We start from the raw sequence: 17,355 nt of genomic DNA, 5'->3' as shown, positions 1-17,355 counted from the left end.
TAAATATTCATAGTTTTTAGGGCCAATACCCCAAACCGGACATATTTGCTGCAATTAGGAGTTTAAATGAGTCTAGAAAACGAATTTGATATCCAATTTTGAGGGCAATGGCAATATGGTGTTCAAATAAATGATATATAGATATATGAGAATAGAGCACGTTTCTGATATATTTTCGGGACTTAGTGTTTGGGGGAAAATCCAATGCCCAAAACACCCATTAATCGGGCATATTTACCGACCATGTCAATGTGGATCTTAAATGAAAGGTATTGGGAGGTAGATCAAGAATTGATACCCATTTTCGGGACCACCGCAATATGGGGCTCAAATAAAGGTATTTGGGAAAAGTATACGAATTTGATATCCAAATGTAGGACCATGTATTTAGGGCATCACCCCTTTCCCAAAACACCCCCAAAGCGAAAAAATTTGTCGACCATGCCAATATGTGGCTCAAATGAATGGTATTTGAGATTAGAAAACGAATTTGATAACCTATTTTGTGGCCATGTGTTTGGGGAACGCCTCATCCTGTAAACTCCTCTTAAGCCAATGAAAAAGGGGGGTTTAAATAAATGGTATTTGAGAGAAGATCACGATGCTGATATTTTTTGGGGCCAAGTATCTGGGGGACCACCTCTCCCCCGAAAACACCACTAAGTCAGAAATCATGAGTAGAAGGGCTGAAATAAACTTTAATTAGTAGACCAATATGAAGACCTGAAAACCTTGACTTCAGATTTAGTTAAGTTGACCTCAATACTCCACATTTTACCACATTATTCGAGTCTGCATATTATTTTCTGCAGCTTTTCACTGTTATCTGCTATAATAACTATATCGTCAGCATATGGGAGTAACCTTACCTAATTTGGTCTTCACAGGATTTGGTTAACGATCACCCTTTTTAAGGCCTGGGGCCCATTAAACGGTATTTGTAACTCAACATTGCCGAGCTTTATCCAAATGCATTAATTTGTATCAGTTTGTGTCACTAGTCTATAACTCGATGGCAGTCATTTAGCTATTGGATACCATAAATTGTTTAAACGTAAGCTTTAAGCTCAATTAGTTCCGAATGTTGTTACTTTTGAAGCAATTTATGAATGCATATGTCGAACCCAAGGAAGGTTTATACGAAACGAGTTTCCCATCTGGTACGGATTGCATCAAGAGCACAAACTCTGGCATAATGGAATATACAAAGCATACAAGAAGTCCGAAGACATTGCATGTGGCATTAACTCTCTCTCTCTCCATCTCACTCACCAGCGGCATAAATTGCCATTCCGCTAAATTGAAATGCAAATAGAGCTTGAAATGCGCGTATGCATTTGTTGCTATCAAGAAACTTAATTGTTTTTGTGTTCACATTTATGTTCATGTATCAATGCGTGTGCGTATTTTAGTCCTTTAATCTACGCCACACTATGTTAGTATATCTACATATTTGTGTGTGAAATTAGTCAAGTGTGTTCACACAAAGTTGTAGGTGGATAACAGCACAGGAGTGGAATCATGGATTATCCGGCATTCTGCAAGGATCTATGAAGCACACAAGGCCTTACACCTGAACTGGCCTTTATGGACCCTAAATCGGAGGATCTGCCTATATGGCAGCTTTATCCAAATCTGGACCGATCTGAGTCAAATTAACAAAGGATGTCGAAGGGCCTAACACAACTCACTGTCCCAAATTTTAGCAAAATCGGATAATAAATATGGCTTTTATGGGCCTAAGAGCCTAAATCGGCGGATCGGTCTCTATGAGGGCTATAACAAGATATAGTCCGATATAGCCCATCTTCGATCTTAACCTGCTTATATACAATAATATGATTCTGTGCAAAGTTTCAGCTCAATATCTCTATTCTTGAAGACTGTAGCGTGATTTCAACAGAGAAACAGACGGACATGTCTAGATCGTCTTAGATTTTTACGCTGATCAAGAATATATATACTTTATAGGGTCGGAAATGGATATTTCGATGTGTTGCAAACGGAATGACAAAATGAATATACCCCCATCCTTCGGTGGTGGGTATAAAAATAAACAGTGAATGCTTACCCTCGTCTTAGCGTTCTGAGCCATCACCACAACTTCCAAATGATATGTGGACAAAAAAATCTACACTGCAATAAAAGAATACACATGCATTGAAAAAGTGACACAACCAGTTGGACAAAGTGTCGCGATTGGTTAGTGTGTTGTATGCATTTCATATAGGTTCTTTCGCAATTTCTGAGAGATAAATACAACCTATCAATGTACGACATTTGAAGCCCTCATACCTTAAGATTTTCAATTTACTTGGGATTTCCGTGGCGTTGAAGATGTCAAATCGGTTGATCGCTATATATGGGAGTCATATCGGATTTTAGAAAGAATTGAACCAAACATAACATGAAATGTTAATAATAATGATAAAACAAGTAAGAGCATGTTAAGTTCGGCCGGGCCGAATCTTATATACCCTCCACCATGGATCGCATTTGTCGAGTTCTATGCGCTGTATCTATTTTTAGAAAAACAAAGAATATTGAATAAGAACTGTTATGCTATTGAAGCTATATCAAGTTATAGTCTGATTCGGACCATAAATGAATGCTGAACATTGTATTGTAGAAGTCATTGTGTAATATTTCAGTTCATTCGGATAAGAATTGCGCCTTGTAGGGGCTCAAGAAGCAAAATCGGGAGATAGGTTTATATGGGAGCTGAATCAAGATATAAATTGATTCAGACCATATTAGACACGTATATTGAAGGTCATGGGAGAAGCCGTGGTACAAAATTTCTGCCAAATCGGATAAGAATTACACCCTCTAGAGGCTCAAGAAGTCATTATCCCAGAACGGTTTATATGGCAGCTATATAGGGTTACGTACCGATTTGCGCCATACTTAGCTAAGTTATTGGAAGTCATAACAAAACACTTCGTGCAAAATTTCAGTCAAATCGGACGAGAATTGCGCCCTCTAGAGGCTCAAGAAGTCAAGACCCAAGATCAAGGGTTTATATGGCAGCTATATCAAAACATGGACCGATTTGAACTGTGCTTAGCACAGTTGTTGGAAGTGATGCCAAAACACTACTTGCAAAATTTCAGTTAAATCAGACTAGAATTGCGCCCTCTAGAGGTTCAAGAAGTCAAGACTCAAGATTATATGGCAGCTATACATCAAACATGGACCAATTTGGCCCATTTACAATCCCATCCGACCTATTTGTGCAAAATTTCAAGCGGATAGCTGTACTTCTTCGAAAGTTATCGTGCTTTCGACATACAGACGGACGGACATGGCTAGATCGACTTAAATAGTCATGACGTCCAAGAAAATATATACTTTATGGGGTCTTAGATGCATATTTCGATGTGTTACAAACAGAATGACGAAACTAGTATACTCCCATCCTATGGTGGAGGGTATAAAAAAAGTTGGCCCAAATTTTACGATTTTTCCTTATTCGTAGGGTATTACCAATGAAAACGAGGCAAAGAACCAAAACTTTAAATAAATATGCCATCTCTAAATTTAATTGCCTATTTACTAATGGACTTTTTCCTTTAAACTTAGCGTCTTAACCCAAAAAAATTAAACATTTAAAAACGCTCCTATTTGTAAGGCTATTTGGCGTCTTTAACTTTGGTTAACTGTTGCCTTGTCTCAAGATCAATTTTCTTACTTTCAACGATATTTTGATCTTCATTTTAGAATTTTTTCTGTAATAGCAATACTTAGAGTTAAGCATTTATTAATCTACCATTTAAAATAAAAGATCCTTAATATGAAGAAAAATATTTGTCACCAAAGGGAATGTTTCCTTAAAACGTTGCAGAATTGATCATCTTTAAATTAAATTTTTTTTTTCTTTGGCTCGAATCTTTAAAATTAGGAAAACTTTTTTTTTTCAGTACATAAAGTGAATTTTTCTTGATCACTGTATATGGGAGCTATATCTAGATATTAACTCATCGGCTTCATTTGTTTTCCGCAGTAAAATACATCAACAAGAATTAAATTCAATTGGATTGCCTAACTCAATGGAATGCTATCGTGATTTGCACAATAGAACGGAGATGGTTATGTTGACTTAGAATATCAAAACGATCAAGAATATATGTATATATGTATTTTTTAGGGTTGCATTTCAATATGTCGTGGTAACTAACGGATTGACCAGCTTAGTTCGATTATATCCTCATCTATGGTGGTGGTTATACATTTCACTTAAATTCCGCCGCTGAGTACTAATGCCTCTCAATCCATTTCTGTGTGTGTGTGTATGGATGCGAATGAGTGTAAGTGACATAATTGAAATTGGCATAAAGTGGAAACTTATGTTTTCAAAATTTTAATGATTTTCTTACACACATCTCGTGGCAAACCCACGCACATAGATATAATATTTTCAATGTTGTGGCTTACATAAGATAGGATTAAAAAGTTGGAGCACCATATTTTGATGGGTAAATATTTAAGCGTTTTATACCAAGATTAGTAGATCGTAACAAAAATACTCATAATCCTTGAAATGTTATACAATCATTTATCTAATAAAATCATTTAAGAATTTAGAGGTCAAATGTATTTTTATGGTAATGCTTGGATTTAGGCCATAAAACAATACTTTTTATGCGTTTGTAACGCTTCGTTGTATTGGTCTGCAAATCTATAATGTGTGCATAGGTTTTGGATTGCCTTGGAATTCTAAGTTGATCTAAAAATCAACGTCCGTTTTTTGAGGTCCCTACAGCATTAGAACCTACTATTCCTGCGCCACTAACTTTGTGTCACAGAAAATGAGATCTCTTTTATCGCTTTTATTGGGTTGCCCAAAAAGTAATTGGGGATTTTTCATATAGTCGGCGTTGACAAATTTTTTCACAGCTTGTGACTCTGTAATTGCATTCTTTCTTCTGTCAGTTATCAGCTGTTACTTTTAGCTTGCTTTAGAAAAAAAGTGTAAAAAAAGTATATTTGATTAAAGTTCATTCTAAGTTCTATTAAAAATGCATTTACTTTCTTTTAAAAAAATCCGCAATTACTTTTTGGGCAACCCAATATATCAAAATCAGCTAATTTCATAAAGGAAAATAGTGCTTAAATGAGTCGAGTTAGTTATTTGAGGGATACATAAGTAGTGGGACCGACAGCTAAACTACTACGTGGTACTGATACTTCTTATTGACGCATGTACTTAGGTCGTTGGGGATTGATGATGAATCAGATTGATTCGTATTTAGATGTAGCTTCCATAAAAACCAACCTCCGAATTTTTTTCTAGGACCTGTAGGACTAAAGAATTTCGCCTTTTATATGGGAGCTGTATCAAGCTATAGATTGATTCACACCATATTGAAATCGGATTAGAATTTCGCCCTCTATAGGATCAAGAAGTCAATATCCCAAATCGGTTTATATGGCAGCTATGTAAGGTTGTGTACCGATTAACACCATACTTAACACAGTTGTTGGATGTCATAACAAAACACTTCAAGCAAAATTTCAGCCAAATCAGATGAGATCTCCGCCCTCTAGTGGCTCAAGAAGTCAAGATCCAAGATCGGTTTATATGTCAGCTATACCAGGTTATAAACCGATGTTAACCATACTTAGCACAGTTATTGGGAGTCATAACAGAACACCTCGTGCAAAATTTCAGCCAGATCGGATGAGAACTGCGCCCAAGATCGGTTTATATGGCAGCTATACCGAGTTCTTCCTCTAGAGGAAACCGATTTGAACCGATTTGAACCATACTTAGCACAGTTGTTGGAAGTAATACCAAAACACCATGTGCAAAATAACAGGCAAATCGGATAAAAATTGTTCCCTCTAACAGCTGAAGAAGTCAAGACCCGAGATCGGTTTATATGGCAGCTATATCAAAACATTGACCAATTTGGCCCATTTACAATCCCAACCGACCTACACTAATAAAAAGTAATTGTGCAAAATTTCAAGCGGCTAGCTTTATCTCTTCGATAGTTAGTGTGTTTTCGACAGACAGACGGACGGACATGGCTGATCGACATAAAATGTCGCAACGATCAAGAATATATATATTTTATAGGGTCTTAGACGCCTATTTCGAGGTGTTACAAACAGAATGACGAATATACCCCCATCCTATGATGGAGGGTATAAAAATTTGTTAAAGGGTATTTGCTTGCACCCAATAAGTAATTCAAAATTTAGAATCAGGTACAAATGTGTGGCAAAATGGCCGAAAGCCGCACCACCACTGCTATGCCACATTTTGTATAGACACCATAATTGATCACCAATCAAATTAGAAATTATTTTAATGACTTTACCAAAATTCGATCGCTTGAGCAAATTTTATGCCAATTGAATGAAAACGATATCTCGATGAATACAGACGGATAGTTCAATTTAAAATACCAACTCCATTTATGTTAGCCACATCAAATATCCCTTTTGCTATATCCCTGGGGTTGTTGTGTGGATTCATATCGTGCACTAGGCTACACTTAATTTCCTCACATTTCAAGCCTTCATGTTTGTCCTCATGTGTTGTAGACTAATTGCAGAAGAGTTTGTTTGCATTCACACCCACACCCATGCAAATATGCACATTCTCCTTTTGATGCATGTTGCAAACCTACACTCACTGGCAACAACAAATACAGTTGGGATATACACAAATATTCGTTTCTTGTAAATAATTCAATATTCTTGGTAATTTTAGATTTCATTTAATATAATTTACTCTTGTTCATAGCAAATATAAATTGTACAAAATTTGTTTGCTAAAGCCAACAACAGAGGATGTGGGTATTGATTTGTATCCCTCGTTTCGCTTGTAACACTTCGAATAAATGACCTGCGATCCTATTAGATAAATAGATATTCTTGGTCGTCTTGATATTCTAAGTCGATCAATCCCTAATGTCTGCCTAAAGCTCTGTAATTTTGATGGAGTTATGTAGCTAGCTCCAAATTTTGAGCAAATACTTCGTATAGAGGTCGCTTGGATTGATAACTGGGTTAAATGGGTTCATGTTTTGATAACTTTTTTGAACGCCTAATGGAAACAATACTTAACTGGTGTGACTGAAATTTGCAAAGCGATTTTCTGCTTTTATTTCCAATATCTGGGACAAGTATGGTTGGAAAAGGTTAATTTTGCATACCTATTGAAATATCTAATAAAACCTTATACGATGTTCTTACGATGGTACAAAAATTGTGACTTCTACAGCCTTAAAAGTCGAAACGCATAAAAGATATATATGGGAGTTTTATCTAAATCGATTTTGATGAAATTTTGGACACGTATAGGGATGTCAATAAAACCATATCATGAAAAACTTTGTAGAGATCGGGCCAAAATTGTGGCTTCAACAGCCTTAAAAGGCCATATCGGATGAAAAATATATATGGGAACTATATCTAAATCTGGACCGATTTTTATGGAACACACATATGAGGACGTTGAATAAAACGCTCCATGCCAAATTTTGTAAAGATCGGTCCAAAATTGTGGCTGCTGCAGCCTTAAAAGGCCATATCGGATGAAAGATATATATGGGAGCAATATATAAATCTTATCCGATTATAATAAAATTTTGCACATATATTGAGACGTCACAAAAAGCACTTCGTGACAAATTTTGTAAACATCGGACCAAAATTGTGCCTTCTACAGCCTTAATAGGTCAAATCGGACGAAAGTTATATATGGAAGCTATATCTAAATTTTAACCGATTTAGATGAAATTTTGCCCACATATTGGTACACCATAAATAGCACTTCGTTCCAAATTTGGTAGAAATCGCACTAAAATTGGGGCTCCTACAGCTTTAAAGGGGCATATCGGATGAAAGATATATATGGTAGCTATATCTAAATCTGGACCAATTTCAATAAAATGTTGCAAAGATTTTGAATCGTTAAAAAAACACTTCGTGCCAAATTTTGTAAGGATCGGACCAAAATTGTGGCTTCTACAGCTTTAAAAGGGCACATCGGATGAATGATATATATGGGAGCTACATCTAAATCTGGATCAATAGCGGTCGCCCTTGAACTAAAAAAGAGACTAATGCAAAATTTTGTGAAAATCGGACAACAAATGCATGGACAGACAGACAGACGGACATAGTTAAATGGAATCAGGAAGGAAATCTAAGCCGATCCGTATACTTATCGATAGGTCTAGCTCTCCTCCTTCTTAGCGTTGCAAACAAATGCACAAATCTATAATACCCTGAACCACAGTAGTGGCGTAGGGCATAAAATGTTTGCCCTATTGAGTAGTTTTTTAACTTATGTTAGAAAAAGTACGTCTTATGCATAGTGTGATTATTTATAGGCCTGATGGCTTCGCATTGCATGAAATGAAATAAATAAATAAAATAAAAAAAAAAATACATAAAATTCACAAAAATTCATGAAATCTTTATTTGAATCGATACGGTCCATATAATTGAATGCTTGAAGATTATTTCATGCAAATGTTGACCGTGACTGCGCTTGAAATGGTCCATCCGCTAGTCTAATTTTGGCATACTATTTCCAACATTTCGGTCGGTATCTCACGAACAAATGCTTCAATGTTGTCTTCCAATGCGTCCATTGAAACGGGCTTGTGTGTATAGACATGAGCTTTAACATAGCCCCACCAAAAATAGATCTAGAGGCATTAAATCGCACGATTTATGCGGCCAATTGACTGGTCCCGAAAGTGAGATAAAATGTTCACCGAACTCGCCTCTCAATAAGTTCATTGTTACGCGTGCTGTGTGGCATGTGGCACCGTCTTGTTGAAACCACATGTCATGCAAGTCAAGCTATTGCATTTTGGGCAAACAAAAATTTGATATCATCTCACGGTAGCGCTCACAATTCACAGTTACATTACGATTCGCATCATCTTTGAAGAAGTACGGTCCAATGATGCCACCAGTCCATAAACTGCATCAAACTGTGTCTTTTTCTGGATGCTTTGATAGCTCTTGTAATGCTTTTGGCTGATCTTCACTCCAAAATCGACAATTTTGCTTATTTACGTACTCATTGAGCCAAAAATGAGCTTTTTCCATAACATGAAAGACGGGCGCGATGAACTTTCTTAACAGAGCACGAGTTTTGATAAAAAAATTCAATAATTTGCAAGCGTTATTCGTTTGTAAGACAATTCAAATTATAGATCAACCTGAAGATGTTTGAGAGTGAATGAAAACAAGAAATGTGAGTGAGCTGTTTAAACCAGTGTTGCCAAAAAGCTAATAGCTAAAAAATCACCCTTTATATCTAATGATTACTTGGAGATGGCCTTAATTAACGAGGGAAAAGAAGTGGTAACTTGTGTAAGTGTGATAATCAAGGAGCGGATAATGTCAACGGTATACTCCAACGTGTTGTATTACTATAGACTAAAATGTACTACAGTGAGTCAAGTTTCAGATTGCCACTAAAACGTGACCATCAGCATAAAATCGAATCTTTCTTTGAACTTTGTATTTAAATTTCCGAGAATTAGGACTTCTTCCTACTACACTAAACTCTCTTCATAGCAACTTCCCAGATTTTTTGAAATTCTGTTTAAGAAGTATTTAATAAAATACCTCTGAAATGTATGTCATAAAAACTTCGTTTAAGCTAATGCATCTTTTGTATTCGTTGCCAAAAATCAAAATCAACAAAACAAGTGAATGCATAAAGTGCAGAACATTTTCTGGCATTCTTTTGTTAATATATTTCTCATTTTTTGAAGGCATTGTTATCTGCAAAAGATACCATGTTCATGGTATTGCCATTTAAATATTCACATATTCTCGTGGACAGTTTCCTGTGCACCCCCAACAAACGCCAACCGGAAGTAAATATGAAGCTTGCAACATTTTTGTAATGCAACAGCCCACCGTAATTCTATGACAAAATCCTTATCGCTTGTCTCTCAGATAGGTTTCGTTTTTGGACATTTGTAAGATATGGTTTATTTCAGCCGAATCTTGGCCACCCTACAGAAGGATGTGCTGATATTTCGTATACATACAATTGAATGTGATAGAAAATTTTTAATTTTTAGAAACAAAATTACCACTACAATTAAATTTCTAATGAACACTCCATTAAGTAACAGGGGATACTTCTCTCACATCAATGAAGTTTAGTTCAATAATAAGAGGTATCCTTTTTTGTGCCGAATCCGTATGGTGTGCCGCATAGCGACATCACTTGGTAGAGAAGTTTTAACATGGCAGGATACCTTACAAATATAACCAGCATTAATAAGGGCATAAACACCGCTGAGAAATTTTCTGATGTTCACGTCGGGATTTGATCCCAGGCGTTCGGCATCATAGACGGACATGCTAATCTCTGCGCCATGGTGGCCTCCAAAAACAAAATAATCGCAAAAAATAGAAAAATGATAACTAGAACAAGTAGAAGCGTGCTAAGTTCGGCCGGGCCGAATCTTGGGAACCCACCACGATGGATTCTGCTAAAAATTTATACAAAATAAATTTAGTTGAAGGTTATGATTTTATTCTACATACCAAACTTCTGTCAAATCAGCAAAAATTGAAGCTTCTAGGAACCGAAAAAGGATGATTGAGAGACCGGTTAACATGGGAGCTTTGTCAGGTTATATAGTGATTTGGGCCGTAATTGGCACAGTTGTTGGAAGTAGTAACTGAACACCGCATTCAAAATTTCAGCCAAATCGGAAGAAAATTGCGGCTTGAAAGGACTCAAGAAGTCAAATCGGGAGATCGGTGTATATGGGAGCTATAGCAGGTTATAGACCGATTTGAACCGTACTTGAAACAGTTGTTGAAGGCCATAACAACACTTTGTGCAATGTGTTAGCCAAATCGGACAAAAATTGAGGCTTGTAAAGGCTCAAGAAGTCAAATCGGGAGATAGTTTGTATGGGAGCTATATCAATTTATAGACCGATTTGGGCCGTACTTGTCACTGTTATTGGAAGTCATTGGAGAACACTACGTGCAAAATTTCAGCAAAATCGGACAAAATTGCGGATTGTAAGGGCTCAAGGAGTCAAATCGGGAGATCGGTTTATATGGGAGCTTAATCAGCTTATTGACCGATTTGGATTGAACTTGACACAGTTGTGGAAAGTCATAGCGGAACACTATCTGATTTTTTTTCGGCTGCTATCGTGATTTCGACAGACGGACGGACATGGTTAGATCGGCTCAGAATGCGAGATCGGCTCAGAATCAAGAGTTTATATATTTTATGGGATCTTAGATCAATACTTCGAGTTATTACAAACGGAGTGACTAGATTGGGGGACCCATCCAATGGTGATGGGTATACAAATTAAGGTATTGAAGCAAGTTGTTTCAATAGTGACTAGTCAATTAAAATGCTTTTTTGACCAAAAAATGTCGAAAATACACTTTTTCACTTTTTTGACTTGTAAGCTGTATAACTGTTAACTGAATAATCGGATGTGCACTTTCGCTGCAGCAAAGTCGCTGCCATTTTTGTCAAAAATCCAAATCATGTAAAATCAAATGAAAATTGAAAAATAAATGCCTTCGTAAATTGTAAAATACGAAGCAGGTAGCGGTCAAAATTCCAAAAAAAAAATAAAGTGGATCTCCGGAGGACTTTTTTTGAAGTGACCTTTTTGCAATATCCAGAAAAAAGGAATAAATTTTGGAAATCGGATTTGGCAGCCCAAACAAATTTTCGAAATACCGAGGTGACGAACTTTAGGGGTTTGTTAAAAGGTTGACCATACCAAATTCAAATGTTATATCTCTACCCGTACTCACCCCGGCATATTTTTTGCTAGTTTTTTTTTTATTTTCTCGCACTGTGAATCGTGGTTCATCAAATTGGCTCACCTACGTTTTCCTCGTGAACAAGCACATTTCAGTCTTATAGGGGTTAACAGTGTCGTTCGTCTCCAAGACCCAGTTGTATGCCATCACCAAGACCATTTCGGCTTGTCTGCATACTTGAAGTTCGTTTCTAGGTAGCCGCCCAAATTTCGTGGCCGTACATAATTTCTTATACTGCTTTCCATGAGCGTTTTCCTCTTATGTATACCACTAGCTGAACCGGGCCCGCTCCGTTGCGCCTTCTTTTACTTTATATGGAGCGAAATGTTCCTTTGAATATTTATTTTCTACAATTAAAGAGCTTTTAGTGAAATACCATGCTACGAAAATAGTTTATCGCTTGACTAACAGTTTAACAACACAAGTGTCTTTATCTGAATCCCATATGATCTTTATTGGTCTACGAATTTAAGTTTGGGTGTAAGATGTACTCCATTCTTAATATACTTTATTTCAGCCCGATATTATCATGATATCTGATTTACTGGTGTTTTCGGGGGTGAGGTGGTCCCCCAGACACTTGGCCCTGAAAAAATATCAGCATCGTGGTCTTCTCTCAAATACCATATTGCCATTGGTTTATTTGGAGTTTACAGAATGAGGCGTCCCCCAAAAACATGGCCCCAAGATTGGTTATCAAATTCGTTTTCTAATCTCAAATACCTTTCACTTGAGCCACATATTGGCATGGTCGAAAATGCTTACCCTTTGGGGGTGTTTTGGGGAAGAGGTGATGCCCTAAATACATGGTCCTACAATTGGATATCAAATTCGTATTCTAATCTCAAATACCTTTATTTAAGCCCCATATTACGATGGTCAGTACAAAATTGCTGCTTGTAGGGTATTTTGGGAAAGGGGTAGACCCTCAGAAAATTGGTCCTGAAAGTGGGTATCAATTCTTTCTCTACCCCCCAATACCCAATACGATTTAGGGGTTTTCGGGGATTGGTTTCATTAAGCCTGGGAAATATATCAGAAACGTGCCCTATTCTCATAAAATTGAAACCCACAATAATATATATATATATATAAAATTCGCTTTCTAATCTCAAATACCATTCAATTAAACTCCTTGTTGAAAAAGCCAGCATATATGTCCGTTTTTGGTATTGGCCCTAAAAACTATGAATATCGAGCTCCACTTTCTTGAAGACCCAAATTGTCTTGGTGAGCAAATACGTCCATCTTGGGGGTTGTTATGGTGGTGGGACGTCCCCTAGACAGTTGGTCCCGAATGTTTATGTCAGATTCATGCTCTATTCCCAAATACCCTTCATTTGAGCTCCATTTTTCAGCAAATACTTAATACTTGGGTGGTGTTATGGGGGTGGGGTGGTCCCATAGACACTTTTCCCGAATATTAATATCAGATTCGTGCTTTACTCCCAAAGACCTTTCATTTGAGACCGATATTACTATGGTCGTAAATAAGTCCCCTTTGGAGGATGTTCTTGGGGAGAGGCGGCCCCCAAACACTTGGTTCCATATTTGGATATCAGATTCGTATTCTACATTCAAATACCTCTTATTTAAGCCCCATGTTCCCATGGTCAGTAAATAAGTCCTGTTTGGGGGGTGTTTTGGAGAAGGGGTGGCCCCCAGAAACGTGGTCCCACATTTGGATATCAGATTCGTATTCTACTCGCAAATACCTTTCATTTGAGACCCATATTGCCATGGTCGGTATATATGTCCGATTTAGGGGTTTTTTGGGGGTTGGGGTGGTCCCCCTAACACTTGGTCCGATAATTGGATATCAGAAACGTTTTCAAGTTTTTGTTTGTAGGTTACTATAAGAGAGCGCAAAATGTTTCGCTAAAATCGCACCACCCACCTCTGAGATCTGGCGTTTCTGAAAATTAGGGTAAGGGGGAGGGTCCGTTCCGCCTTAAGATATCAAAAAATGTAGTACTCTATTTTCACCACGGGCTCATTATGCGCCATCATTGAAAATTTCAAGAAAACCGGTTCAGCCGTTTCTAAGTCTATAAGGAACACACAAACAAACAAACCTACAAACAAACACAAATTGATTTTTATACCCTACACCATAGGATGGGGGTATACTAATTTCGTCATTCTGTTTGTAACTACTCGAAATATTCGTCTGAGACCCCATTAAGTACATATATTCTTGATCGTCGTGACATTTTATATCGATCTAGCCATGTCCGTCCGTCTGTCCGTCCGTCCGTCCGTCTGTCTGTTGAAAGCACGCTTACTTTCGAAGGAGTAGAGCTAGCCGCTTGAAATTTTGCATAAATACTTATTATTTGTGTAGGTCGGTTGGGATTGTAAATGGACCATATCGGTCCATGTTTTGATATACCTGCGATATAAACCGATCTTGTGTCTTGACATCTTAAGCCTCTAGAGGGCGCAATTCTTATCCGATTGGAATGAAACTTTGCACGACGTGTTTTGTTGTGATATCCAACAACTCTACTAAGTACGGTTAAAATCGGTCCATAACCTGATATAGCTGCCATATAAACCAATCTTTGGTCTTGACTTCTTGAGCGTCTAGAATGCGCAAATCCTATCAGATTTGGCTGAAATTTTGCACGACGTGTTTTATTTTGACTTCCAACAACAGTGGCAAGAATAGTTCAAATCGGTCCATAACCTGATATAGTTGCCATATAAACCGATCTGGGGTCTAGACTTCTTGAGCCTCTACAGGGAGCAATTCTTGTCCGATTTGACTGACAACTGTGCTAAGTACGGTTCAAATCGGTCCCAAACCTGATATAGCTGACATATAAACCGATCTTGGATCTTGACTTCTTGAGCCACTAGAGGGCGCAATTCCTATCCTATTTGGTTGAAATATTGCATGACGTGTTTTGTTGTGACTTCCAACAACTGTGCTAAGAATAGTTCAAATCGGTCCATAACCTGATATAGCTGCCTTATAAACCGATCTGGGATCTTGATTTCTTGAGCCTCTAGAGGGCGCAATTCTCATACGATTTGGCAGAAATTTTGTACAACAGCTTTTCTCATTACCTTCAACATATGTGTTTAATATGATCGGAATCGATCAATAGCTTGATACAGCTCCCATATAAACCGATCTCCCGATTTTGCTTCTTGAGCCCCTACAAGGCGCAATTCTTATCCGAATGAACTTAAATATTACACAATGACTTCTACAATTTTCAGCATTCATTTATGGTCCAAATCGAACTTTAACTTGATATAACTCCAATAGCATAACAGTTCCTTTTCAATATTCTCTGTTTACCTAAAAAGAATTCGACAAATGCCATCCGTGGTGGAGGGTATATAAGATTCGGGCCGGTCGAACTTAGGACGCTCTTACTTGTTATATAAGATTATATCCACTGATGTATACCACTAGCCTACTAGCTTTCATCATTATGTGCTTAATTTGTTTCGAGTATATAAGCTAGCCTCATATTGTCATCTATACGCAGTTTTAAAATATCTGCAATGGAAATTCTGTTGAAGCTCTGGTTTGTTCTTCGCCTGTTGTAGGCCATGTGCATTAAGCCAGTTTTTGCGGATTAGTTTGGCTTGGTCCTCCTCCCTGCTATTTGCCATTATCGATGCAGCAATACTGGTAAACTCTGTGTAACTCACTTCTGTATGTCGTCATAGCTGGTATTCTCGAGGCCCGACTTCAATGGTAATATGAGTAATCATCTCTCTATTGGCCAACATTCAAAATATCGAAATTTTAATATTTCGTTGTCACCAAACTCATAACCTACCCACTATGATCACCATTTCAAAATGAGGGCCTCTTCTTATTCTAAAGACATCATATCATAGATTTGGGTATTATACAGAGTAGCAACAGGGAAAGCAAAAACTCATATAAATGGCCAAAAGAGCATTATAGATTGGCCGCAATAACTACCAAAATACTGATACATCCACACTCGCCGGCTCACACATACATTAAAGCAGTTTGGTTTTTACTGAGATACTATGGCAACAACATTATAACTAAACTGGCAACAGACTTATGGATAATTTGGCAGAGCCGTGGCAAGCAATTGAGGGTGTTGCTAAGAGTTTCCTTTAACCATTTAAGCATTGTTTGTTTAGAACTTTGGAGATCTATTTTATAGTATGGACTCCTCCCCTCATTGGGCGGCTGTCTTTGCCACAAGAAGCAACAACAGCATCATCATCATCATCAGCAGCAGCAGCAGCAGCGACACCATTACCACTTGCCACAAAAAACATGGAAATCTTGGTGGCCAAAAGAGCCAACAACTGGCAAAACAGGACATGACCAGCAACAATGCCATAAATATGCATTAGTTGGGGATTGTTTTTTTTTTTTTTGTTTTGGTCTATCTTCGATACGAGATTCTTGCCATTCAGTCCTTGTTGGCTTCGGTTGTCTTGCTCAGTTGTTGATGTTGTTGTTGGTGCTGTTCTAGATTGGCTTAGTGCCCATTAAAATGTTATGCTAATAACCTCAAAACGACGATTTATTAAAAGCCGCAACTAATGTTTTGTTGTTTTTTCTCCTGTTGTTGTTGTCTAATTTCAGTATAATTACTTGATGGAGTTTGATTATCTACCAAAGTCAGACTTCGAAACAGGAGCTTTAAGAACTGAGAAACAATTTAAGGATGCGATTAGAAACTTACAGGTAACGTATGCCATCCAACTGTTCAACAATCCAAAGGAGAAAGAGGACAGCGAAATAGGAGTAGTCTCTGATTTGCTTTGTTTTTGCAGCGTTTTGGCCACATTCCAGAGACTGGCGAACTCGATAGCGAAACAAAAAAGCTCATAAAACGACCACGTTGTGGTGTGGGCGATAGCAACCAAACGTTATCCTTTTCACCGGACAATCTACATCATGGTCGTATGAAGCGGTATGCACTGCAGGGACCCAAATGGGATAAAACCGATTTAACATGGAGGTAAGTGCCGTCATGTGCAAATACCAAAACACGCACACACACACATATTTGTAATATGACATTTCATTATTAAATCCAAACTGATGTAATGTCTACAAAAATAGTTTATAATATGAATAGTATGATATTAAATCATTCATATAAATGTCAAGTGCTGCGGTTTGTTTGTTAGATTGTTTGCATCGGGGGTTTTCTTAACGTTTAAGGCAAGGCAAAAGTCGAGCGATGCCGACTATATAATAATCTACACCACCTAGTTTATCCACTACTTTTGATACATAGAACTTATGCCTAAATCAACTTTAATAAAGACTTAAATTTTAAAGTATATATCGGCTTAATGATATATTTGGGAGCTAAATGTAAATCTAGATCGATTTTGATGAAATTTTGCCCACATATTTGTAAAGATCGCGCCAACATTTTGGCTTCTTAAGCCTTAAAAGCTCATATAGGATGAAGGATATATGAACCGATTTTGTTCGAAACCAATGCCGTTCGTCCTTGAACTAAAAAGGTACTCTTGAAAAAATTTCGGACAATCGGACAATAAAATCGAACATTGGCAGACAGGCAGACGAAC

General features: G+C 37.4%; 1 protein-coding gene across 1 annotated transcript in view; it reads left to right on the top strand.

Moving 5' to 3' along the window:
• LOC131998148 (matrix metalloproteinase-2-like) overlaps positions 1 to 17,355 on the top strand; it is a 529,615-nt gene that overhangs the window by 177,817 nt on the left and 334,443 nt on the right. Inside the window, exons 2-3 of the mRNA XM_059370475.1 lie at positions 16,394 to 16,495; positions 16,585 to 16,772. Of these exons, the coding sequence (XP_059226458.1) occupies positions 16,394 to 16,495; positions 16,585 to 16,772 (290 nt within the window). The remainder of the gene's footprint in view (positions 1 to 16,393; positions 16,496 to 16,584; positions 16,773 to 17,355) is intronic.

Source organism: Stomoxys calcitrans, chromosome 5, assembly GCF_963082655.1.
Source record: "Stomoxys calcitrans chromosome 5, idStoCalc2.1, whole genome shotgun sequence".
NCBI classification, from domain to species: Eukaryota; Metazoa; Arthropoda; class Insecta; order Diptera; family Muscidae; genus Stomoxys; species Stomoxys calcitrans.
This window is presented reverse-complemented; position numbering and strand designations above follow the sequence as displayed.